Here is a 26468-nt window from a genome sequence, read left to right as displayed (position 1 = left end):
TCTGGGTACAAAGCACTTTGGGTGATGCCATAACTCAGAGTAGGCCCACTGCAATCGGGGAACTTTAGGTCACATCCACACCATTCCTTTAAAGCATGAAGAGCCCACTTTGAACAATTCCTGGAGTTTCCTGGGAAGAATTGATTGTTAAACCACAACCACAAAATAACTTGCAACCATAAAACTAAGATGGGTCCTAAAAATATTTGGTTTGCTTGAACAATGACTTATGGTCATTATAGACGAGATGTGAAAGGCCCCCTCTTTTTTCCTTCCTACTATATGGCACCCCAAATATCCTCATGTCACCCCATCGATTTCTTCATCCTTCCAATTAAAATGTCACTTTGCCACATGAAGCGCTGAAGAGCCCAGTTTCTTTTCATTCCAAGTCTTGAAACGAACCCTGAAAAACAGCTTGCCTCTTCAGCACGTGCCAGGAAAATCCCAATAGGACCCATGCTTTCCAGGAAGGCCTCAGACCCTACCAGAAACTGCACAGTGGGCCACTTGTAGCCCCAAACCCAACATTTTAAGAGAAACTACCCATTAGCAGGGAAACAACAGGGTTCCCAAACTTATATCTCCCCCAAATTTTAATGCATGGGTGGGCAAGATTTACTGAGTGGGAGATGGGTGCTTAACTCAGATGTTGAGAAAGTTGATGCGAGTCTTAAATCTGCTTTTAGTCTTGTTATTTCAACTTTTTGAATATCTTCAATTATTACTATCAGTTTTTTTTAAGTAATAATTTTATTCTTTCATCTTTTCTGTTAACTGCTTTGAGGTTTTTCTAAAAAAAAATTGAGTAGCTGAATATCAAATACTAGAGACTAGCAACATTTAACTATTCTTCCCTGGTCTGTATGATTTATGCCAGAATAACTTGCAGCTAACTAAACGTTTGAGCTGGAAATATGACCCTGCAATTATTGTTATTCATTTATTGTTTGTTTATTAATTTACTGTTTGTTTATTATTTATTAATTGAATTGAGTTGATTATTTATTTATTAAATTGAGTTGCCAAAGGCAACTCAAAGCAACTTCCAACCAAATAAATAAACAAACAAACAAAACCCCACAGATACATTAAAACCAAAACAAACAAACAAACCAATTAATTAAACTAATACATTAAAAATACATTTAAAAACATTCTCCTACACTCTAAAAGGCCAGAGAAGAGGAAATTTTTTGCCTGATGCCTAAAGATATGTAACAAGAGCCTCCCCAGGGAGAGTATTCCTCAAACGAGGAGCCACCACTGAAAAGGCCCCTTCTCGTGTTGCCACTCCCTGATCTCCCATGGAAGAGCCACACGAAAGAGGGTTCAAGACCTGGTTTGGTTCATATGGAAAGAGGTTGTCCTTAAGCTTCTTAACTGCTCCCAATCCTGCTCCTTAATTCTACAACTGAGAATTAGCTGCTTTTGAATCTGTACACCAGGGATAGGGAGCCTGAATGCCCTCTGCATGTGCCTCCCTGGACCCCCAACTCCAATCAGTCCCAGCCAGCAATAGCCAGTGAGCCGCAGAAGAGGCAGCCTACAGCAAGCCAACATCTAAGCCTCAGCCCCAACTGCAATACAGAGAGGATAATACCAGCCAGCCTTACAGGGCATTCATGTACCTAAAACTCCAGTACGCTGCAAACCCTTCTAAGCATCATCATCACAATATTATCTCTATATATTGGGAGTGGGGCTCAAGCTTCAAACTTCACAAAAAGCAACAAAGTGGTTCATTTTGAAACCAGCCCATAGCTACGCTCCCAAGGAGAGTGTATCAACGCAGACAGCTGTGTGGATCTGCGACATAGAATATTAGATGGGTGACAGGTGAGCCTGTTGGAATTTGGCTGCAGCAAGGTGGGTGAACAGATGTGGACCTGGGATCACAACCTTGATCAGCCAGGCAGCACAATTGCAATGCTACACAGAGTTACCTGAGAAACTTCTGTGAACTCAGAGGAGCTCACTTCTGACCACGTTGCTCTAACTTGTAGGAGGACACATTTGAGCACAAGCCCACCAGAAGTTGGAACTGCATCGCTGGAAGAAACCACAAGTGTCATCTAGGCCAACCCCGTACAATGCAGGAATCACAGCTGAAGAATCCCTGACTGAAGGTCACCCAACTTTGGCTTAAGAACTTCAAATGAAGGTGAGTCCACCACTTTCCAAGGGAGTCTGTTCTGCTGTTGAACACACCAGAAAGTTCTTCCTCATGTTTAGTCAGAATCTCCTTTCTCGTCATTTGAATCCACTGGTTTGGTTCCCACCCTCTGGAGCAGCAGAAAACAATACTGCTCCATTTTCGATGTGATAGCCCTTCAGAGATTTGAAGATGACCATCATATCACCTGTCGGTCTTCTCTTCTCCAGGCTAAACATGCAGCCTTTAACTTCTAAACAGAAATGCAAACCATCTTCCAAGGTCTTGCCATTTAAACTGCAACCATGAATTAGGAGCATGGGAACCGGCGTATATACGGAGCCAGACAACTGGTTCACTTGGCCCAGAGTCTACACCGAATTCCAGTGGCTCTCCAGGATTTGAGGAAGGCGGCAATCACAGCCCTACCTAGGGATGCCATTTGGGGACTGAACCCAGGGGCTTCTGCATAAAAAGCAGATGTTCTACCTTTTGAGTATCTCCTCCATTATTTTCCTTATTCTTCAACCCCCTCTACACCAGCCTCCTCCGATTTGCTGCCCACCATATATTGTTGAATTCTTGCCACCGTCAGCCAGCAAGGCCAAATGGTCAGGGATGATGGGCACTGTGGCCCCAGATTTTTCAAAGGCTGGCACAGACTGGTCTATACTAATCAGTAGTAAAATTTGAAAGCCTCATTATCATCTCATCCATTTGCCAGAACCAGGAGGGTTCCTCTGTTAACCCTGGCACTCCAGCAGACACCAGCGCTCTGAGAAAAAAAAAGAAAGCCCAGAGTTAAGTTCTTCCCACTATTCCTGCTCCACTAAATATATGATCAAAGGGAGATCATCTGTTGATCCACCTTGTATGAGCAGCAAGGGAACCATGCAACTGTCACATGCAGCTTTAGAAACTCAAGATATATTATCTAATCGCCAAAACACACCTTAAACCTAGGTTACGGTCATCACAACAGAATGTTCAGGCACCATTTTTCTCCATTGATGTTTGCGGTTGTTGTTATAATTATTATTATTAATTTCATTTCTATATTGCTTTATATTTTAACGAACAACTCTCAAAAACACATTCAAATCAAGCAATGCAGAGTAAAACAAATCCAAGCTGCAAGGAAAACATTTCAGATCCTTCTCTAAGTGACCTTTTGCTTTCCTCAGTCACCAACCTGCCCCCCCCCCCCGAAATCTCCACATAGTCGCAACTGGACCTGCGCCTGAAGCAAAACGCGCCTGGCTAATTTCGAACACTGGTTGCTCTAGTGGCCTGATCCACTAGAGCTCTCCTCATGTCCTTATGTTTAAATGGAAGGAACAAACTTCTCCGGCTGGCCCACATGCGCTTGGTCAACAACAACCATCCTGTACAAGCATGATGCCGGAACTGTTTCCTCAGCTAGGAGCAAGAACCTCTTGCCCTCATGTGCAACCCAGTCGCCCTTTCCCATAAGCCATTTATCTATCTGCCTGTCTCCCGTAAGTTCGGTTTAATGGCCGTATTCAGCGTGGCAATGTGCTGCCGTTTACTCCATTTGCCCTCATCGACTGGCTGTTTTAGTTCACACCATCAACCATCCTAAGCATCTCCCACCAGGAAGGGGAACCCACAAGAAGCATTTCCCTCAAAATAAGTCGCTTTGCCAAGGCCTCTCTGCTGGAGGAGGGGAACCAAGTGCCCTTTCCCACAGAATCTTCCAGCAAGAGGCAAGACAAAAGGCTCCATCGAAGCCTTGGTTGCTGGTCACTCTGTGGAGGGGAGAGGGTGTGTTTGGCCCCGTGGACCATTTTTTTGAGGGAAAAGAGAATTGGGGGGGGGGTGTCTCCATAAGGAAGCCCATCTGGGTCAAGTTGGGAACAAGAGAAATAACAGCAAGCACACAGCATGCAAACCAAACATTTCTTGGCTTTTCTACCAGTGTTATACTGGTAAAGGGTGGAAAAATTAACTGTTGCACTGAACATCAGGTCCTTCATTCATTCCCCTACAAATATATCCACGACCAGGATTAGGCCCAATTTGTTCACGAACGCATTGTTTGATACATAAGGCCCTCATTCTTCCCGCACCCCAAAACCAGTTTTTCTAAGAATTACGAACCCAGGAGTCTACTTCTGTGCTTCTGCATGAGTCACTGTTTGGGATGCAACTCCTCACTGGAAGCCTGAGGTGGTTACCAATGCAGAGATGCAACAGCCAGCCTCCTTTAGAGTGTTGGTGATTTTGGTTTCCAGTCTACACTGGGAATGATCCCATCACACCAAATTATGAGACTTTGTAGAGTTGCCCATCCCCAGGAAGCAAGACCTGAGTTGTAAATAATGCAGAGACACAACGAGCAACCTCCTCCCTGGAGATTCTCATTCTTAGCAGCACATTACCGGTTCTCCTGCAATAGACACTTTGGGAATTATTGGGGTATTCTTTTGGCTTCTCCCCATAATCACATAACTTTAAGCATCAGGTCTGTATTTGTTCATGAATACATGGTCTGAAACCGCAGCTCCTAAACATGAAGGAGGGCCCAGTTCTCAGAGATGGAGCCCCCTTTCCCAAAACACAACAGTAACATGAATGATCAGCCAAATTAACACAGAACAGGAAATACCAAGCCAATTCCTCTTGGGGTAAGGAGTCCGGTATTATTGAGAAGAGCTCTGTATGATCCAAAAGCTTGCAAACTCATACACCAACATTAGTCGGCCTTGCTTGAAGAAGAGCCAAAACCACATCATTTCTATCACCGAGTCTTACCTGACCTTCTAAGTTCCTATTCTCTGCCAACGAGAAAAGCAACCAATGTCTTAAGATGCCAAATGGATAAACTACATGCACACACCAGGGCTGTCTGAACCCCTCTCTCAGCAATGTCCAGCCCAGCTCAGCCCCAGGAAGGCTCAAAAACTTGTGTGCCGCCTCTCGAGAACGTCTCTACCTCTTCTAAGGCCTCTGCCGGCCTGCTTCAAGAACAGCCACCCAATCCAACCTTTCCCAAGCCGGCATTTGGGGGGGTGGGTCAAATTGTGGTATTTTGGGCAGAAAGTCTCCATAAGGCAAACTGCAAAAATTATAACTGAACAAAAGGACGTGGAGTTATGCCTCACAGATCCATGCACAGGGCACCATTCCACTGGAGGAGCAATAAATAAAATTTTTAAAACCAGCACATTTCCCAACCACTGTCGCCACCTCCCCACTACCGTCCAAAAATAAATCCATGCTTGTCTTAGGACACATTGCTTCTTCTTTTTTAAGTCCAATGGCAAATGAGCTCACACAAGATTCAGCCACCAAACATCTTAAAATTTAAGTCTAGACCAAACACCACATATACGGGGAGACAAATGCACATGGAGACATGAAATATAAATATACGCACACACATATAAAAGCTTACGTTTCTCTGAAACTGTACAGACCTTTCTCTACCGAACTGCAAAAGTGGGGTAGGGGGGTGGGGAGAGAGAGACAGGATCTCCAACATTTTTTTTTTAAGCTGCAGATTCCACACCAGGAGAAAATACCACATTCCAATTCTAACAGCTAATTTCCAAACTATTCCTCAGCAAACGTGGCATTTGCAAAAGCTGTTTTAAGAAAGCGAGCACAATACCCCATTAAAAGAAAAGGCATGTAGAAAAAAAAAGAACCAACAAATTCAGTTACAACCGACCCCCACTCCTTAAATATTCCAAAAGGGGGGAAAAGGAAAGAAAACTGTACAACTCCGAGTCACTTGGGAGAGAGGGGGTGTCCTTTTTATGCAATATTTTCATAGCCAACTTTCGCATAAGTTAACTTCAGATCTAAAAAAATAAACAAACAGCCATTTCCTTTCCCCCCCTCCCCTTAAATAAAAGTGCAATCGACACGCAATTCACAGTGCAAGAAGCAAAAACAACAGTGCAACATCCCAGACTCACACACACAAAAGCCAAGCAAGATTGCAACAACGCCAACCCCCCTCCCCAAAAAGCATAAAACCCCAGAACAAAGCAAAACACCCCTTTTCAGGTGCCCCCGGTTCCCCCCTGGGCTGCCTCTCCAACACTCTCAAGACAGTTTTTTTATTATTATTATTAAAATTTGCAGACAAAAGGGGAAACAAAAATGGCAGCCTCGCTTATTTTTAAAACAGAAACGGGGACGCCATATTCTGCAGATCTGCAAAAAAGGGAGAAATCGGAAGCTTCGCCTGGACTCCGAGAGGGGAAGAAGAGAGGAGGGAAAAAAAAAATTTCAGGCAGCCGCAAAACTAGAAAGTCGGAGGGGGAAAAAAACGGGAGGAAAAAAGAAATTAAGCTCCTTTTTTGCCCTCGCCTTTATTTGCATTAAATCATTGTTGGCTGGAGGTCTTTTTGCACCAAAAGGGGTGTTTTGTTTTATTTTTTTTAACGTATTATTCTTAATAATCTTTCCCTCTTTTGAATAGCCCGGCTTTTATTTATTTTAAAAAAAAAAGACACTTCCTATACCAATACACATGCTCCGCTTGCAAATTGCAACCCAAGCCAGAGATCCGTCTGCAAAGGAAGAAAATGGGCACCCCCGTTTCGCTTCCTCTTCCTCGCCTCCTCCTCCTCCATCTCCACCCGCCCAACCTTTAGTTACGTCGGGGGGGGGGGCGGCGGAATGAGGAGGAGGAGGAGACGACCGGGGAAAGGGGGGGGGACACACACCGGGAAGACAGTGCCCCCCCCGCACGATCTCCGGTGCAGACCTGCTGGAAATGCGCGCATCGAATTTGCAAACGCAACCTCTCCCCCCCCCAATTCTCTCCCCCCCTTGCAATCTTAGCCTGAAACTGACATGCATTTTGCAGAAAGCCAAGGAAGGAGAGGAAAAAAGCATGCAGCGTTGCTACTGAGCTGCAACATTTGCAATCTATTCCCTTCTCTCTCCCCCCCCCCCCCAAACCTCCACAAGTTTAACCCCAGCACCCTCCAACCTCGCCAATCCTTGCTTGGAGCTGGCCTGGGAGAGCGCGTCCGCCTCTCTGCCCTTTCTTCCATAATAACAGAACACAGTAATCGGAAGAATACACACCTTCGATTGCAGAGGTTTTGGCAAACGTGGGGCGCTTTTAATGCAAATAGACATGAGGCAACAGTATAGATATCTAGAGATAAAGACGGGTAATAATAGAGCCACTCAAGTCTTATCAGGAGGGGGGGCAAAAAGGAGTGGGGTATTTTTTCCAACACTCCCCCCCTCAAAAAAAAAAAAAAAAGAACACTCCCTACCAGGGCGATCTTGGGAAGTTCAGTCTCTATAGCTTGGGGTTTTTTTTCCCTCCCCCCCCGCTCCCCGCCGAGTGCTTATAAAGCTCAGTTCAAATCTTCCGGGTCGGCCAAGAGTTCACTTCTGGTTTTTGCAACAACCCAAGCCAGCCAGCCGGAGGGTTGCTTTCTATGAGGTCCGAGCGAGCAGCAGAAGGGCTTTTCCTCTTGCGACCGATTCTTCCTTCCGCCTCCAAAAATAAAGCAAGTTTTCTTTAAAAAAGCATTTTTTAAAAAAACAGAAAACCTCCCTATTCTTTTTGATCGTGTTCTCTTTTTCTCTCCTTTTCCCTGCAATCTTTTTTTTTCTTTCTTCCTTGGTAGTTGTGTGCGAAAAGATTCTTGCGAGAGAGTTTCCAAAAGGGGCAGATCCAGCCCAGGCGAGGGAAATGGGGGAGGGAGTTTTGGAAAAGAAAACATTGGGGTGGGGTGCAGAGGGGGGTTTGGTGGGTGGCGGAGGGGGGTGTCTTGTGGGTTTGGCTGGCTACAGAATGTGCCCAGACATTGCTTGCTAGGCACAGAACAAGAGATGGGCTGGCTTACGAGCCTGTTTCCTCCACCCAGTGATTTTTATTTTATTTAAAAAGCAGATTCTTTATAATCTCCCCCCCCCCAACACAACCCCCAGCCCCAAAGTTGCCCTAGGCAACTTTGAATTTCCAATATAAATTCATAGGCACCTCCCTCGCAGGGGGAAAATAAAATACTGTACAGGGTGTGCTGGTTAATTCAGGAATCCCTCTTTATCTGGGAGCAAGCACCACCGCAAAATCAGTACGGAACTGTAGAGTTGAAAGGAGTCCCCAGGGGTCATCTAGTCCAACCCACTGCAAATGCAGGAATCACAGCTTTGAGTTGCTTTTGTTTTTTGTTTCTAAAGTGACTTAGAAGTATAATAATAATAATATACAAAGGCTACTGCTTGTCTAGCCAGGCTGCTACTCTGGATTTGCTGCCCCCCCCACCTGCGGTAGATGGGAGGTAAATCCTGAACTCAGGACCAAGTCATGTGATGGGTGTCATCTGCAGCTCCACAGGGTGTCTGGCTCCACTGTCCCCTAAAGAGCACTTTGCTCTGTAAGTGTGCCTCCCCCGGATGAATGTTGTTGTCGTCTAGATTTACGTACCTCCTTTGATTCATAAGATCTCAGGTTGCTTCACAGGAATAAAAATACAAAGTAAAAAAACAGTAAATAGTTAAAGCAAAAGCAACAAAACAGTAACCCCGTCCCACAAACACATTTAAAAAAAAATGTAGAATATTTAATTGGCCTTACCAAAAAACAACAACCAAAAAAACAGAAATACAAAATATAAATTAACATATAACACTTAAGAACAATTTAAAACAACCCCAGCCTTCCCAAATAATTCCATTTTTTTCTGCCAGATGTTCTTGCTGAGACTTAAGAATAAAATTGTTAATTTTGGAAATAATACGTCCCCTCTTGCCCCCCATGCTATGCCCCTGTTGGGAAGACCATTCCATAGAGAGGGAGCCACCACTAACAAGGCCCTTTTGTTAAAACTCCAGCTCCTATCAGCCTCAGCCAGCATGGCCAATGGACAAGGATGATAGGCGATTTAGTCCAAGACCTGGGGGACACCAAATTGGGATTATACACAATTTCCACCAGCTGTATTTCACCTCTTCCTGCTTTGTATGGGTCATTTCAAAATGGCTTTTGTGAGTGGGATCCTCTCACCTCTCTGGGTACAGATGTGGAATTGGGTGGGCTGGGGGACACCCGATGAGGACTGGCCCATTTAATTATTAGATGGTGGTGCAGTGGTTAGAGTATCAGACTAGGACCTGGGAGACGAGGGTTCGAATCCCTACTCAGCAATGAAGTTCACCGGGTGACCCTGGGACAATCACTGCCTGTCAGCCTAACCTACTGCACAGGGTTGTTGAGTACCTTGAGCTCCTTACAGGAAAGACAAGACATAAGCAGGCAAGCAAGCAAATAATAAGAGAGCTCAAAGAATGCCACCACCTTGAACAGGCACCCAATTCATGCTCTACCTTCTCAGCAACCCTGCATTATCATCCCCATGTAGTCGACGAGAGATCAATGTATTGGGCTCCAGCTCTCATCAGCCCCAGAGTTGACTAACCCTGGTTCTTACATTAAGGCTTCCCTAATCAGTTTGGAGCTGGGCCAAGTTTTGAACCCAGAACTTCAGTTCTTAGCTGCTGCTGCTGCTGCTGCTGCTGCTGCTACCTCACCGAGGAAGATTGCTGCTTCATTTGCCCCACACGCAGATGTGGAAGAGAGCACATCCCAGAAGCCTCTCTGGGGCAAACTCAGCCTTTTTGCCCTCCTGGTTGAGACAGAGACACTCGGCACGTGCTTCTGCTCTGCCAGATGTGCTGCCCGTAATTATGCATCAGCACACTCTTATTTGTGCTGATAAATTGCCATATGACTACAGTAATGCGCCATAAATTAATCCCAGGACAGGGAGTGAGAGAGGGTGACCAGACAAGCTTTACAAGCTCATCCCAGAGACCTCTGCCAAAAGAACGAGAAGGGAGCAGGTTGGGAAAGGGTGGTATCACTCCGCCCGTCTCTCCCCTAGGCTCAGAGTCAGACCAGTTGCAGGCGACAGCAGCCTCGCTGGATAGATCATTGGCTTCGTACCAATCAGCTCATTCTCCATAATGGAGAAACCCATGTTCAGGTTTGGAAACAAGGTCTATCTCACTGTAGTCTCCATCTTCTTACACCTTCAGCTCGCCCTAGCAGCAACCTCAGGTGATAAAGCAACAATAGGGCTGCTGCTAAAATGGACCCCCATGAGAAACAAGAGGGAACGATCAACACACACAAACAGCCCAATGAGCACTGGGCGTTCTTAGTACCCAGAGAGTGCTAGCTGTCAGCTGGAAAAGGAAAACAATTGGAAGGCAGGACGGAATGGTATCTGGGAAATGGGCATGGCCAGCCGGCTGGCTGGTTCCCTGGAGTATTATTGTCAGGAGGTGAAAATATACTGCAGCAATTCATCATGCCTTGGGGCACATCCACATCACATATTTACAGCAGTACCATGGCATTTTAACCAGTCATGGCTTCCCCCAAAGAATTCTAGGAGCTGTAGTTTTGTTAAGGGTGCTGAGAGTTGCTGGGAGAAACCTCATTTTCCTTCCTCAGAGAGGTTTAACTAGGGTTGCCATATTTCAATAAGTAAAAACCAGGACACCCCCAAAATTGTGTCCGGGTGGGAATTCTAGCTCTGTGAGGTGAATAAGTGTTTCCCCACAACTCTCAATAAATCCCCTTGACTGTTAAAGTGGTATAAGAGTGTTTCAAATGAACGATGCAGATGTGGCCAGTTTTCTCTTCCCTTTGTCCTTCATTTGGTTTTGGAAAAGCTTTGTCCCAACATTTTGCTGGGTGCTTTGTTCCTCATCCCCCCTCTGCAATAGTCTGGCTTGTGCCTAGTCAAAAGTGAGGAGGATAGCTGTTCTTTGGATTTCGGATAGACTCTCTCTGTATGTCATCGTCCCATAACCCAGTAGCAGCCGTTCAAAAGCAGCTGGGCAAGTTCTTGCTCAGCATTGGAAAAGAGCTACTAATTTAATAATGGATGCTTGGTTGGAATGAGCCCTCATGGAAAACTGTCAAAGCAATTTAAAGTTTTCTTTTGGTTTTTTTTTACCCACAAAGGTCAAGGATGGTTTTGAGAAAACACGGCCTGTGTTTGTTCAATACACTAGAAAGGACAATGCAACCATAAAACCACCAGCAGCTCATGGTAGCCCCTCAAACCATTTATTCAGATGAGAAAAACAATCTTCTGCAACCATTTAACACCCCAACATGTAGACTATATTACTATTGACTCTATATGCATGAAATCTGAATGCATGGAGGGAGGGGGCGGGCCTTAGGGAAGGGATCTTATATGCATTTGTTCACTTTGCAACGATTATGAAAAAAAGAAAAACTATTTTAATATTTATCAAAAAGAATGACACCTCGGCAATCTGCATTCTACAAAGCAGCAGACAGTGCATTGCAAGGGGATTTCTCATTCCTGCACATGAAAATAGGCACCTGCGCACGAGAGACAGGGTGAACGTAAGACCACCAGAAGAACTTGCTAGATCAGGCCAGGGGCCCATCTAGTCCAGCCTCCTGTTCTCACAGTGGCTGACCGGATGCGTCCTGTGGGTGTGAGTTCCATAGTTTAAGAATGTACCTTCTTTAGAGATGTAAATGTTTAGGGAGGCAGCTGAACCTTGATGTATGGGACCAGCTCTCACGGAGAGCATTCTAACAAGGGGTGGACAAAAAGGCCCAAACGAGGACCATGATCTACCAGGGACAAGGGCCCCCAAAATAGGGACAGCGTGTAGGGTTGTGAAAGGTGTGGAATAATAATAGGCAAACAAGTCAGCTGTATTCTGCACACACATGCTGCGTACCTTAAAACCACAAGAGGGAGCCAAAGCATAAGAAAATAAATCTTCCGGCGGAATAATAGTCTGTAAGTAGATTTGTAAGATCACATCTTTGTTTTGTGTGCGTTGGTGTGCCTGTCTCTCTCTCTGTGTTCCCTACATGCACATCTTTCTGAAGGTTTGGGAGGAAAATTCAGCTGGTTTGAAGCCCCTCCCAACACTGCAAGGGTGGCACTGATGATGGGGGAGCTCTGTATTTCCTAAAGGAACACCGCAGAGGGGCCTGGCTGATGTCACTAGGCAGGGAATTCCAAAGTGTAATGCAGGCTTCCTCAACCTCGGCCCTCCAGATGTTTTTGGTCTACAACTCCCATGATCCCTAGCTAGCAGGACCAGTGGTTGGGGATGATGGGAATTGTAGTCTCAAAACATCTGGAGGGCCGAATTTGAGGAAGCCTGGTGTAATGCCTGAGTCCTGAGGGCCAGCTAGAGAAGTCTGGAGGGCCGCATTCAGCCTGTGTGCCCAAGTTTCTCCACTTCTGTCCAAGAGGGTATCCCCCCCCCCCACACACAATCCCATTTTGGTTTCAAGAGAGACTTGACAAGCAACAATTGTCCCACCATCTCATCAAAATACAACTCAGCTGCAGGGTAAATTTATTTATTTATTCATTTGGAGAGGGTTTTTTTGTGGTAAATCTGCTCTTTAGCCCCACCCCCAAAAGTTCCCATACAATAAATTAAAAACAAGGCGGTCCCTGCCCACAGTCTAAAGGACACAACAGAAAAGGAAAGAAGGAAGGAAGGAGAACAGAGGAAAAGCGAAGCAAGTGTGGGCACCAATTCTTAAAGTTGGTTTCTTAGTATGGCCAGCTGTTATGGAAAGAGTTTGAGGACAACAGGAGCCCAGTGGAGATGATCTTCATGGCTTTCTGTGAGGTACTGTGGCCCTGCAGCTAAAAAGCGATCTCCGTTAATATAGAAAAAGCTGCCTCTATTCCTATCAATTAAATGTACCTGCTTGGAAAGCTGCAGTCTCCAGGAACTCTGCAGAACACAAGAAGAGTCTGCTGGATCAGACCAATGACCCAACAGATCCAGCAGCCAGCGGCACCCAGATACCCCAATGGGAAGCCCGGAAGCAGGACCCAAATGCAAGAGCCCTCTCCCCTCCTGTGGTTTGCAGAAGCTAGTATTCAGAAGCATGGCTGCTTCAGGTTGTATAGGCAGAGCTGAGCCATCATAGCTAGTAGCCATCAACAGCCTTTTCCTCCTGCAGGAATTTGTCCAATCCTTTTAAAGCCATCCAAGGAGGTGGCCATCCTTGCATCTTGTGGGAGGGAGTCCCATGGTTTAACTGCGCACTGTGTGGAAAATTACTTTCTTTTCTCTGCCCTGAATCATCTGCTATCCTTCAGTTTATAAGAACATAAGACTGCAGATCAGACTGATGGCCCATTTACCTCAGCTTCCTCTTCTTACAATGGCAGACCAAATACCACCCCCAAGCAGGACTAAGCACAAGAACAACTCTCCCCTCCACAGTATTAACAGACCCTCCAAGTGTCCCTGTTTTTTCCTGGCTTTACAGAAGTCACCTGGTTTCTAATTGGATCCCGGAATGTTCTGCTTTTCCTTCGGACGTCTCTATTTTCAACAGAGAAATGCTGGAGAGTATGGAATTGAGGCAAGGAGATAAGTAACTATACAACCTTTAGTAGACATCCAAAGATAGCCCTGTAGAGGGAGGGTTTTTTAATGTTTAATGCTTTTATGTATGTTGGAAGCCGCCCAGAGTGGCTGGGGCAACACAGTCCGGTAGGCGGGGTACCAATAATAAAATTAGTATTAGTATGGAATAGGATGTCCCTGTTTTCATTGCAGAAATGTATGTACTAATGTACATACTAATAGTACATACTAATGTATGTACTACAGTATGTACTACTATGTAGTATGTACTAATGTGCTCCGCAGAAAAAGGTAAAAATTGGGGCACATTAACCAGGATCTGCTGAAGCATTGCTTCTGCCTCCTTCCCTGACTGTTTCCTCCAGAGGTGCAGCTGAAGAGATTGGGAATGAAAATGAAAGAGGTGGTGTGTGTGTGTGTAAATGCTCCTGCCTTCAACCAGCTTCCAAAAAGGAGCAAATTCTGTGTGTTTCTGATAGGAGGGCCCCAGCCCTGCCAAAATAAACAGGAGGGGAGAGCTTGGCCGCCGTCCAAGAGTAGCAAGGGGCCCTCTGAGCTGCCGAGCCTCGGATGTCGTGCGGGCAGAGCGCGAGAGGAGTCCTCTGGGCAAAGCTTTGAAAACCGGCCCAGGAATGCGCCTTGCCACAGGGCTCCCACAGCACAGCTGCACAGCGTGTTTAGATAGCATCCTTCTTCGCACCACTGGAATGTCGGGGCAGGGAGCTGGCAGGGTGGGTCACTGCCCTCTGCGAGGGGAGCACTGCGAGGGGAGCACTCCCCCCACCAAAAGCACAGAAAGCGAGAGGTGGCCTTCTTTTGAAAGCTGGATGCAAACTTTTGAGTTACACTGGATTCTGCAGGCAGAGGTATAAAACATAGGGAGTTGCCTTATCCCGATCTGGCCCTGGAGTGTTCAACCTGACAGATTTAGGCTAGAAACCTTTTCTAGTCTCCGATACTATTTTAACTGGAGCTGCCATAAATTCCACATAGGTCCTTCTGCACTTCACTGTTTCCTGGTTTTTTCCCAACAACTCTTTAGAGACATAGGTTCTCAGGTTCACCTTGGTGCAGCAGATCCTGACTTTTAAACGTGAGTTGCTTTCTGTATCACCTTTGGTCACAGAATCTTAGTTGGAAGGGGTTCCCAAGGGTCATCCAGTCCAACCCCCTGCAATGCAAAAATCACAGCTAAAGAATCCCTGACAGGTAGCCATCCAAACTTTAAAAACCTCCAACAAAGGAGAGTCCACCACCTTATCAGGCAGTCTATTCCACTGTCAAACTGCTCTTACTGTCAGATAGTTCTTCCTATTGTTTTGGGGTTATTTTATAATTTTATAATATTGTTTTATAAAATCCTTAAATAGTAGATTTTTAAAAAGCCAGTCCCACCCATACAGGCCCAAGAGCTCTCTGTCTCTCTCTCTCTCCCCCCCTGAGATATTGTTTCCAAGAGAAATCCCTCTGTTCATTCTACAAATTGATGTCAACAATCAAATCGATAATCAATCACTGTTCAGCTGAGCATGGTCAGCAGGCGCAAAGAGTTGTTTGGAAAAAAAGTTACAGCCAGTCAATGGGAGGAGGAGAGTTACAGTATGTTACAGTGTCAATTCTGTCATCCAGGGCTTTCAAACATTTCACATACACCATAACTTCCTGCAATCCTCACAACGACCCTGAAAGGTAGGTCACTATTAGTCCCATACTGTACATGTAGCGTGGGGGAACTGAAGCTGAGAGGAAGTGACATGTGTTGCTAGCAGAGGCAAATTTCAAAGGAGGGGGTTATTCATACAAATCTCAGCCTACACAATGCTAAAAAAAGAGAAACTTAACTAAACAACAACAACCCCAAAACTCATCCAGCTGCATTTGAAGCAGTGAGGGTGTGAGGCGACGGAACAGGACTTCTGGAGCAAACTGAGTGAGAGAAAAAGTTTAAGCGTGCCTCCAAAATTAGCTTGCTGCTTGGAAGCCAAGTCTGGTTTGGGGGATCAAGGTGGAGAACGGCCTGGGGGTGTCTCTCCCCAGCTTCAGTCCCCCTGGTAGATGATTTTGATGGAGGTGTCTGCCTCTGCTTCCTGCTTGACGCTGCAGCTCAGCGTTGAGAAGAGACAGTGGTTCACTTCTTCCAGCCAGTGCAAGATGCGCTGCTCAGTCTCGGGGTCAAGATGAGGAGGTCTCTCCCGAGAAGAGAGACTGTCTGGATCTTCTTCTGCCTCTGACGCCCGATCTCTCTGGGGCTCTTGCGGGACACGTGCCGTGTGGGGCGGCCCGGTTCCTCTGCGGCCGAGGCCTTCCCCAAGCAGGAGCAGCTGCCCTCCCCACACATAGGGTGCAGAGTGCCGCCCACTGGGCAACGGAGGCAAGAGGAGGCTCTGAGAGAGAGCGCCATGTCCGGGGACTCTTCTCACGTGGTGGGAAGGAGCAGAAGAACCATTCCGTGCTCCTGGACTCAGCCTAGCGGGCCTGCTGCTGTGGCTTTTCCTTTGCTCTGCCCAGGCCTGGAAGGGCAGCGGTGGCTGTCGAGAAGGCCCTGGTGCCAGCAGCCCGCGGGCAAGGGGGGCACGCAGGCCCCGGCGCGACCCAGAGGCCAAAGACCTCCCTGCGATGGAGGCCGAGAGACGAGGGTCTCCTCCTCCTCGTGGCTTTGCCATCCACCTCCTGGCGCCGCTTCTCTCACCTCCTCTTTTGTTACAGAGCTTTCGAAAGGGAGAGAACAAACTCCACAAAAAGGCTCGCCCCGTCGTTCAGCTAAGGCTTCTCTTTTTCTCTCCAGATCACCCCAAGTGGGAAGATGTATCCCCTGGAAGTCCCAAGCTCCAATAAACCGAGGAGGTGGACTTTCCCCGGCAATGCACACACTCCGCAGGACCTCGTCGAGTTACAGGACTCCTGTGTGGTCTACGGCTGAAAAACGACACTGGCAACTGACAAGGCTGAGTCTTTCATTATGCAGAGATCGGCTGCATGGTTTTCTCGGTAACAAAAGTCCCCGTTCGCTCCAGGGAGGAGGAGGAAAATGCCTCGTTGCCAGCAGATCACACTTGAGTATTCCAGCAACGTGTACAGGATGGTCACCCTCCAAATTTGGCTGCCTGATTTGCAGCCGTACATCAAGTAGAAAAAAACAAACAACAAACCAAGCTAGCGCAAGGAAAATTGCTGGATTAGGTGGGGCAATCAGATTCTTATTTTAATGATGTGGAAGTCTGCCCTGGTCAGACTTCACCTGGAGTCCTGTGTCCAGTTCTGGGCACCACAGATTAAGGATATTGACAAGCTAAATGTGTGCAGCTGTGGGTTGACCAAGGTCATAAAGGTGTCTAGAAACCAAGCCTTATGAGGAATGCTTATGGGAGTTGGGTATGTTTAGCCCGGAAAATACTGAGAGGTGATGTGAAAACCATCTTCAAATATCTGAGGGGCTGCCCCATGGTAGCTTGTTTCCTGCTGCTTCAGAGGGGATGGCCCAAACCAATGGGTTGAAATGACAAGAGATTCCCACAGAACCTTAGGGAGAACTTTTTGCCAGTAAAAAGTGCTCTAAGGTGGAACGGATGACTTTGGCAGGTGGTGGACTCTTCTTCATTGGAGGTTCCTAAGCTGAGGGTGGATGGCCATCTGCCAGGGATTCTTTAGCTATGATTCCTGCATGACAGGGAGTAGGATTTGATGCCCATTGGGGTCCCTTGCACCCCTAGTTGTTGATTCAGGGATCTCTAATATTATTAAGGAAAATCTCCAAAACAATCCTATTAAGCCTGCCCTTATTTAGAGATCCTGAACCTTTGACTCTTGAATGTTATTGACCATAGGATTTCAAGAGGCAGGGGGCAGTGGTGGAGGGAAGAGAGACCACACAAGATCCCGTATATACATGCACCAGGGTGGGCCGGCTTCAGGAGAGGCTGGAAACTGCTCTCTGTTAATATTAAGCTAATTTCTTTCCTCTCCCCCCTGACCCTCAAGGGGCCCGTGAAAAATCTTTTGAAGGTCCTCTGGAAATCTCACTTACATAAACATTTGCTGGGAATGCGTTAAATGCTCTAGTTTAATGGACCTCTCATTCTCCCACCCCAACACAAATCCTAGTTTTATTTTTAAATGGATCAAATTGCCATTCTGATGCCCTCCCTCAAACTACCAGCTATGCAGAAATCACGACCTTAAGAATAGCCGAACGCCTTAAGAGAGTGATGGGGAGCCTATGCCCATCCACAAAACTTTGTTGAACTTCACTGAACCCCGCTGGGGTTGATGGTAGTTAAGGGTTTCCCATCAGTCTTGAAAATATGGGAGCACCCTCCATTGCTAAACCAAATTCTTATTACAGCACAGTCCTTCAGCTTAATTTGGAGCAGAGCTCATCTCAACCCAGCGTAAGAAAGCTTGACACAGGGTCCAATGTGGAACGCCACAGTTTTTTCTCTGGCTCTTGGGTCTCCCCCTAGAGACGCACCTAGACAGGCTCCGCTTTGCACCTTCTGTGAGCGTTTTTGCCTTGCTGAAATGCCCTTAAATTCTGGTGATGATGATTAATTACATTTGCACCTCACCTTTTTCTCCAGGGAGCTCAAGGAGGCTTACATAGTTCTCCCCATTCCCTCCTCACAACCACCCTGTGAGGTAGGTAGGGCTGAGAGGAAGTGGCTGGCCCAAGATCACCTAGCGAGCTTCACGTTTGAGTGGGGATTTTAACCCGTCTTCCAGGCCCTTGTCTGATATTCTAACCCCCACGCCACACTGGCTCAAAGCTTCTTACTTGCCTGGAGGATAGAGGAGTGTAGGAACAAGCTTACTGTGCAAAGTCATGCCTGTTGCCCCACCCACTTTTGACTGTGGCCCTGACCACCGCTGGCAATGTGGCCCCTAGAAGGCTGCTTGAATAAGAATGTGGCCCTCAAGAGTGAGAATGATTCATGGCCCCATTACTTTCAGTAGCACGGACAGGCACTCCTTCCGGCAGAGCTCAGGTTACTCTCCTGAGGTTGTGGACTCTCCTTCCTTGGAGGTTTTTAAGCAGAGGTTGGATGGTCACCTGACACGGATTCTTTAGCTGAGATGCCTGCATTGCAGGGGGCTGGACCAGATGACCTTTGGGGTCCCTTCCAACTCTACAATTCTACGATGTGGCCCAGAAGGAAAGTTTAAGGGGGCTGGGTCAGAAATTATCAGCCACTGCTGCCTCTATCCCCACTCTTATTATGAATCTGAATTAAGAGGATGGCATCCCCCGCCCCCAATGAAAAGGTGCACAACTCAGCTGGATTACAAATCCATGATAAACACGCTAGGAAGGGCAGCATAAACAGAACTAGCACCACAGAGTGGGTATGCAATATTACTGTGAAAACTGTTACGGTGTGACATGAAAAAAAATCTGATCAGGCTCTTTGGAGGAAAAGTTCAGCATAAACTGAAATAATGAATGGAAGTTCACACTTGTCATTTTCTCCTTTATTTGTACTCTCCCCCGCCCGCCCCCCCCCGCATCACTGACTGTTACATTTCCCAGTTCTTCCATGCAATCAATGAGGGCTAGAAACCTGGACCACGATACAGGCCTTTTAGGCACGAACAGAGGGGTAGTGTACATGGTCCAGTGTCATTACTGACTTTTTTTTTGCCCCTGTGGAGAGCAGCTCGTGGCTCTTCCCAATGGCAAACCATTGATTTTGAAAGAAGCGTCAGTTTCAAAAACCGAGTTTTCTACGTGGCACGAGGGAGGAAGGGTGGGGTAGATGCTCCCCAAGACACACAAGTCTGTAGACCTGTTTGTATGGCTTCACGCTACTCTGCTGGCAAGATGTGAAGAAAAGCCAGCGTGGCATAAAGTGAGAAAAACAGTTTGGGTGTCAGTGCAACCTCTCACATACTCTGCAAAACACCTGAGTGTCATGGGGAGAAGAGGACTTCAGAGAGCAGCAGCAGCAGCAGCAGCAACCACACCACCCAGGTCAAGGTTACAAAGCAGGCTTCAGAGTCTGAAGCAATAGCAGGCCACATTTGTATTGCTAGAAAGCACAACACCTGATTAACAGTGGTGGCAGCAGGTGAGGGGGTGTGTGTCTCTCACCCACAAAGCTTCCTACCTGGCCCTGATGCCCAATTATGCAGAGATTATAGAGTACCATTATGCCACGTGGATATTAGTGTGTCTCATTAAAATAAATATGATCCCGCACCTTTATTCAAGAGATCCGTGTGGATCCTTGGCTTGGGTAGAAGGTCTTCGAGTCTCTCTCGAGACCACAAAAACCCTGCTTTTAGCTGTCAACCAAGCTCTCTCCAAAGCACAGCATTGGATCTCTGGCTGACGAGTTAAAGAAATGATAAAATCCTGCAAGGGGAGGCTGTTCACAAATGCTGTCTAGAATGCCCCACAACAGGGAAAGGAAACCAAAGGCGCTTAATGAATCACTGTCATGAGGGACGCGACCATACTGAAATCAGTTTTTGATGGATAAAGGACTTTTAAGTTCCCGTCCTTGTCCACAACCCGAACCTGTTCCAAAACGAGAGGGAGGGTCTTGGAAATGCCTTCAAGCCTTGAATTCTCATGCCCGACAGTGTCGTTTGATTCGTGATCTGAATCCAGGTCTTCGCCTGTATTCTCTGAAGTGGATCTGTTCAGCTCCGCCATTTTCTGTGGTGAAGGAATGAAGATTGCAACATAAAGAGTTACTCAAGAGATATGGCAATGTTTCACCAGCTGAGAACCTGAGGTTTCCCTTCAGTTAATATGGACTGGAGGCCCAGGTGACAACATGATGCTGCTATGAATCCAGAATGCAGCATTTTAGGGTAAAGGCGGGCAGAAGATGCTAAAATCGAAAGTGGAGGCATATGAGAAGGTAGACGTCAAAACACAAGGAGGGGGTGTGTGTGTCCTGCATGGACAACTAGGTACAGTACCTGGGTGCAAGAGCTGCACATGTAAAGGCCACAGACCTGATGGACGGCAGCTGAAGAGAACCACAAAGAGGTGATTTGATTTTGCACACTGGGCTTTGCTTTTGAACCGTGAATCCCACAAGTGCCTCCAACAGATAAATCAGGACCCTGCAAGTGAGAAGCGTGGGTGCAAAATGAGGAGAGGGCAGAAGAAGAGTGACTCCTTACTAAAATGAGGGTGTCCATCACATCCTTGCACGTCTGCAGACTTGTGGCACTTGTCACTTCCAGAAGCACATCAGAGGTGGTTTTCCCAAGCTTAAAAAGAAGAAGAGAAATGCCAGATGGAACCGAGCTATGAAGAACAGCATTATGGAGTATCATTTTAGGTCAGTAACATTCATAGACACACAGTCAAAATAATTACATGCGCTAATTCTCTCTCTTTTGGTGGTTACTAACACCCCTCCCTGGCAAATGTAGGTAAAAGTGATTTTTTGAAAGACATGCTGTAGATTGAGAACCTTCTTGAAATTCAGCTTGGGAGGGGGGAATACTTTGTGAAAAAACAACTTTTGCACAGTTAAGCCTGTGTTAATCCCCAAATTACAGAAAAGGCCATTTTATGGAGGATAAGGTTGTCACTGGCTACCAGCCACACTGACTAAGCTCTCCTTCCACTGTCAAGAGGCAGGATGCCTCTGAATACGAGGTGCTGGGAATTGCAGCACTTAAGTCCTGCTTGTGGGCTTCCCAGAGGCATCCGGTTGGCCAATGTGAGAAAAGGATGCTGCTGAACTAGATAAACCACTGGCCTGATTGTGTAGGCGTCTTCTTAGGTTCATAAAAGCATACACCACCGTAACATGGGTACCTAATTCTTTTTAGGGTGGAACAGTGTCTGGAAGCAGATCTGCATTTGAAATTCCAGGGTGTGATTGGCAGTGGAGAAGCAGTAGATGGGAGTGCCTGACCACCACTTTTCCTCTTGCAACAGCCCCTGCTCCTTCCCTCTGTGGCACAACAAGCACTTCACCCAAAACCTCAACTGGGAAGTATGAAGAGGGGGGAAGCAAACCCATCCCACCTCCCCAATTTATGTAGATCACAGAACAGACTTTTTCCTTGAAAATGTACAGCCTGGCCCGCAATCAAGTCAAAGCATCTGTACCTTTGTCTTCTCGCTGTTTGTGATTGGCGGGAAAGAAATCACAGCACCTTCGTTGTCAATCAGGCAGGGGTAATTCTCTTTCCCATCCAATAACTGGAGGTACCTGATCAAGGGTGGAATAAGAAAATGGAAGCTACTTAGGGGATGGGGAGAGGAAGTGCAAATATACATGTGAGGTTTAAAAATAAGAATTGCTTCTGCTCAATATATTTCTTTTTTTTTAAAAAAAAACCACAGCTCTGTGAAGACACAGACAAGAAACCTCTGAAGATCAGTTGCTGGGAATCGCAAGTGGGGAGAGGGTCATTGAATTCTATTCAATATTGATCCAAAGCAGAACTCTTTACGTATAGTTAGCAAAGAAAAAATTTAAACACATTGCAGGATTAAAAAATAGACCAGAGGCAATTAATATTTCATCCAGCAGAGCTTTACTGCTACTGAAGGCAAATGAGCATAACGGTCACAAATCCAAAACATTCAGGACTGGCACTGTCCATAAGAAATCAAGTTGCAGCCTAGTAACACTACAGCATACTATGTCCAGAACACCACACCAGAAGGAAAAGAGACAGAAAGAGAAAACAGAACCAGCTTAAGCCAGCTGTACTCAGCTTCTCTGAAGGTATAAGCCAAACATCATGAACCTTCTGCTTGTTTCTTTCACACAGAGAAGCTTCCAGAACACTCTTGAATTAATTAGAATAGGAAAGATCTCTACATATCAGATCAATACTTTCTGTAGTAAGAAATGCAAAATGAGAGTGCCGCTTACTGGCTTCTCAAAGGAATTTGGCTGGATGCTGTGAGAACAGGATGCTGGACCAGATGAGATTTTGGGAGCCCTTTCAGCAATAGCATGGGACATTAGTGATTTTTAAAAAATAAAGAATGAAAAGAAAGGACTTTTCGGGGAGCCTTCCTGGGCCTTCCAAAGACACAGACCTCCTGCTCCCGCTCCAAACCATCCTGATTGTTCTGAGGACGCTTTCTGCTTCCCTTCCCCATGGACCCTCCGTGCAAGATTTCAAGGGCTGTGCTCTGCTTTAAGGTGCTTTAAGACTCACTTGTGCAGTCCGGATATATTCTGCCTCCTCTTCTGCTTCCGCTGCTCCTCGGCCTCCAACTGCAGCTGACGGAGGAGGTCCTTGGCCTTGATTTCCTTCCGGCCCAAGGGGATGATCTGCAACATGAATGCAAGGCCAGAAGTGTCTTAGAGTCAGTTGTTGTTGTTATTATTATTAATGATATATATCCCACCTTTTCCCCAGACTGGGACTCAAGGCACCTTACAGATAATACAAAAACACAGATTAAAAACATAGTAATTAAATGCTAAAAGAATTACAACAGTATAAAAGCAGATCTATTAAAATACAGATAGTAAAAAGAGCACAGAATTATTTAAAAGTTCTTTCCTTAAAAAATACTCTCAGTTCCCAAACGGTTGGAATAAGAAAGTCTTCACCAGCTGGTGGGAGGATGCCAAGGAGGGAGCCAGTTTAGCTACTCTTGGATGAGAGTTCCAAACCCTGGGAACAGTCACTAAGAAGCCACTCTCCCATGCCCCAATAAGCCTGCTTGTGAGGGTGGCAGGACTGAGAGAACATCTCCCCTGAAGATCTCAGAAACTGGGCAGGTTTGTCTTTCAGATAGCCATCATGCACAACAGCACCAGAGCACTAGCTGCCTGCTGCTGTCCCTTTGTGGGGTATCATTCTGAATGGCTTTCTAATCTTGGTGTTGTCAGCCTACCTTCAATTCATCTGGCGGCCGAACGTCGTAGAGAAGAGGACCTTTCACAAGCTGCAGGTCATGTGTGGCAATGGTGGCTGCTGTTCGCTTCTCGCAGATGTCCTCGTGGAGTTTGGTCTGAAGTGTAAGATGTGTCATTAAAACAAGGCTGTGCTGAAGAGTCACAACAACAGGCTTAACTTTAAGGAGTGTGCAACAAGAACAACAACAACAACAATTTTATCATCTGTACTCTGCCCATCTGACTGGGTTGCCCCAGCCACTCTAGACTGCTTCCAACATATATAAAAACAAATAGAACGTTACACATTAAAAAGCTTCCCTAGACAGGGCTGCCTTCAGGTGTCTTCTAAATGTTATATAGTTACTCGACATCTGATGGAAGGGCATTCCACAGAGTGTAACAATCTGGCCCTTTCTCCTCTACCACACTGAGGGCAGACAAGGACCCCCAGGATCTAATTCCTCCTGATCAGGGGAGCCATACATCCTTAACTGTCCTGTGCTAGTGGAAGGCAAAGTTACCACCCACATGCCTGAGCTTGGAGATGCCCCTTTTGATTTCCCTTTCACTGTGCTCAAAGTAGGGCTGCCCCCCATTTCAATTCCGAGGGGGAGGTTTATCTTTACTTGGGGAAACCTAATCTACAACTAACTGAATCAAAGGACATCCCCCCTCTGAAGCTGGGCCATGCCCAGAACCAAGTGGTATCGTCTTTTGAACCTTACCTGAACCGAAAGAAACCTCTTCAAAGCATTGCCGGGCTTGAAGTTCATGCCTTTCACTACACAGCACACAATATAGGGGCGGACGTCTTTGACACCAGGGCTGGCTTTCACAACTAATGGAGCTGGATTCTCAGAGATGTGGAGAACTTTCACCAGCAGCTTCTGGGTTTCTTCCACCTCATCCTCTGCATCACTGCCTTTTTTCTTGTTTTTATCTCTCTTTTTCTTCCTCATCTCCTCCTTCTCAGCACCATCCTGCTTGCCTTTTCCTTTGCCACCCCCTCGACCTCCGACACGCAAATATTCCAGGATAGATTTTGTTTGGCAACCATTTACCATCTTCTCAAGCCGTTTGTCTTTGAGGGCATTTCCTTTTAAATTGACTTCCTTCAGCTTAGGGCAGTCAGCCAACTCCACAGGGATTTCTGATAATTTGTTGTTGGAAACATCCAAAGTCTAGGGGGGGGGGGGGGAAGTATATTAAGTGGTTGTCTTCTAATTCAGACACTGGAAGAGTCATCTAAAGTTCTGTCTACTGATGGACAACAATGAAAAACATTTTGTGTATAAATAAAAACTCCCAAGCCAGTGTGAGTACAGAAGCTGCCATACCAAATCAGACCATTGGTCCATCGAGCTCAGCACTGTCTACACTGACTGCCAGCAGCTCTCTGGTTTCGACCTGAGATCTTTTGCATGCTAAGTAGATTATCTGCCAGTGACCCCATTCCCTGCTCTGGTCATTTGCTGTTCCGTTTATTGCAGCAACGTCAGCGCTATTCAAGAATTTATAACAGGACTCCACACACCCTTCCTGACAACCTCCAATTTTTATGTGTGAATGGCAGCAGCAAAACAAGCAGTGCTCTGGAATGGACAATTTTCATCATTGACATCTCAGGAAACATTGATGCCCTGAACAGTCATCCTTCCTCATGCATGCTGAATTATGTCTTGCATTATTACTGCATTTTAAGAGTTGCTTTTGCTTTATTTGTAAAACTATTTTTTTCCCCTATCCATCATTATTCCTAGTGTTTAATTACAAAAGCAGAAACTGGGAAGCACCGAGGGCTTTTACCTTGAGGCAGGCCAGGCGGGAGATGTTGGGGCTCAGCTCCTCCAGCTCGTTGCCCGCCGCCTCCAGGGTGCCCAGCAGGGCTAAAGGGGCGGCGCGGCGGGAGTCACCTCCGTCGTCCGTGGGAAGCAGCCCCCCGGGTAGGGAGCGGAGGCGGTTCCCGCCCAGGAGCAGCTCCTGGAGGGCCGGCGCGGAGCGAGCCAGGCCGGGCCCCATTTCGCGAAGGCGGTTGCGGCGGAGGTTGAGGAGGCGCAGCTCAGGCAGGGCGGCAGGGGAGCCCTTCTTGGCCGCCGCCGCCACTACCACCTGGGGCTCCCCGGTCCCGCCGAGCTCCGCCGGCAGCTCCTCCAGGCCGTTGCCGGAGAGGTCGAGGGTGCGCAGCGTGGCCGGCAAGAGGCGCCCGGCCTGGGTCAGCCCCGACGGGCCCAGCGCGCAGCCGGGAAGCGCCAGCGTCTGCAGCCCCGTCAGGAGCCCCAGGACCGGCCCCGGCTCACGCAGCGCCGCGCAGCCGCCGCCGCGCACCTCCAGCGACCGCAGCGCCGCCCCCAGGGAGCCCAGAGCCCGTGGGAAGCGGCCCCCGGCGGCCTGCACACGCCGCTCCAGGGCGGCGCCCGACTCCAGGCTCAGCTCCCGCCGGCCGGACTCTGTCACCTCCGGCCAGTCCTCGTCTTCCCCTCCCGCCACTGCTACCGCCGCCATCTTTCTCTCGGCTGGGCACAGCCGCTTCCGCTTCCGGCGTCAACCGCGCTTCCGGTCCAAGACGCGCTTCCGCTTCCTGTGTGTGGCGCATATGGGTGATATCCTTAAAAAAGATTTGATGGTAATTTTAAATCTATTTCCTGCCCTTCAGCAGGTCCCAGCGCGTTACATTTTCAAATGTAGAATTTAGAAGTAAAAATATTACATGAAAACATGTAGACATGCGACATCCAGTTGCCGCTTCCGTTTCTCATTTGCACGGTAATAAAATGAAGAGGCCGCTCTAGCCCAATATCCAACTTCGATGGTATCTTTATGGTTGTCTGCATAGGTTGCCCCTCAGCGGATGTAAACCGCCCTATACTAAAAACTCTGTGGCTGTCAATGAAACGGAAACGGTGCGACTTAAAGGGTAGCTGGCAATCACATCGGGCTTCCCGCTTTTCCTTTTATGTTTGACTGGAATTAACCGAGGAGCTGATCTGCAACTGCCATAACAATCAATTTAAATCAACCCTGCTTGTTATTAAAGTTCAATATTTTTTTGGGGAAAAAATCATTCATTTAAAAGTGCC

General features: G+C 47.0%; 2 protein-coding genes across 7 annotated transcripts in view; both read right to left on the bottom strand.

The window, feature by feature from the left end:
• ZNF362 (zinc finger protein 362) overlaps nt 1-7808 on the bottom strand; it is a 29210-nt gene extending 21402 nt beyond the window's left edge. The window contains exon 1 of one of the 6 annotated variants that reach the window (XM_083752707.1): nt 7223-7808. Coding sequence is in view for 2 of the 6 variants with exons in the window: in XM_083752703.1 (XP_083608829.1) it covers nt 7125-7276 (152 nt within the window). In the remaining 4 variants the exon portion in view is untranslated. Of the gene's footprint in view, nt 1-5595; nt 6263-6646; nt 6809-7124 lie in introns of those variants that run through there. The other 5 variants (XM_083752709.1, XM_083752703.1, XM_083752708.1 and 2 more) reach the window with 5 other exon arrangements.
• Nucleotides 7809-19009: 11201 nt separating this feature from the next.
• Nucleotides 19010-25951, bottom strand: LRRC47 (leucine rich repeat containing 47). Its single transcript, XM_083752647.1, has 7 exons — nt 25198-25951; nt 24117-24572; nt 23388-23504; nt 22700-22815; nt 21633-21735; nt 20690-20779; nt 19010-20213 (listed from the first exon to the last, which is right to left on the bottom strand). The coding sequence occupies exons 1-7, from the start codon at nt 25891-25893 to the stop codon at nt 19977-19979; spliced, it is 1815 nt and encodes a 604-aa protein (XP_083608773.1). The 5' UTR covers nt 25894-25951; the 3' UTR covers nt 19010-19976.
• Between the last annotated feature and the right edge of the window lie 517 nt (nt 25952-26468).

Source organism: Podarcis gaigeae (assembly GCF_964106915.1).
Source record: "Podarcis gaigeae genome assembly, chromosome: 8".
NCBI lineage: Eukaryota > Metazoa > Chordata > Lepidosauria > Squamata > Lacertidae > Podarcis > Podarcis gaigeae.
The sequence above is the reverse complement of the archived record's forward strand: the minus strand, read 5'-3'. Positions and strand labels throughout refer to the sequence as shown.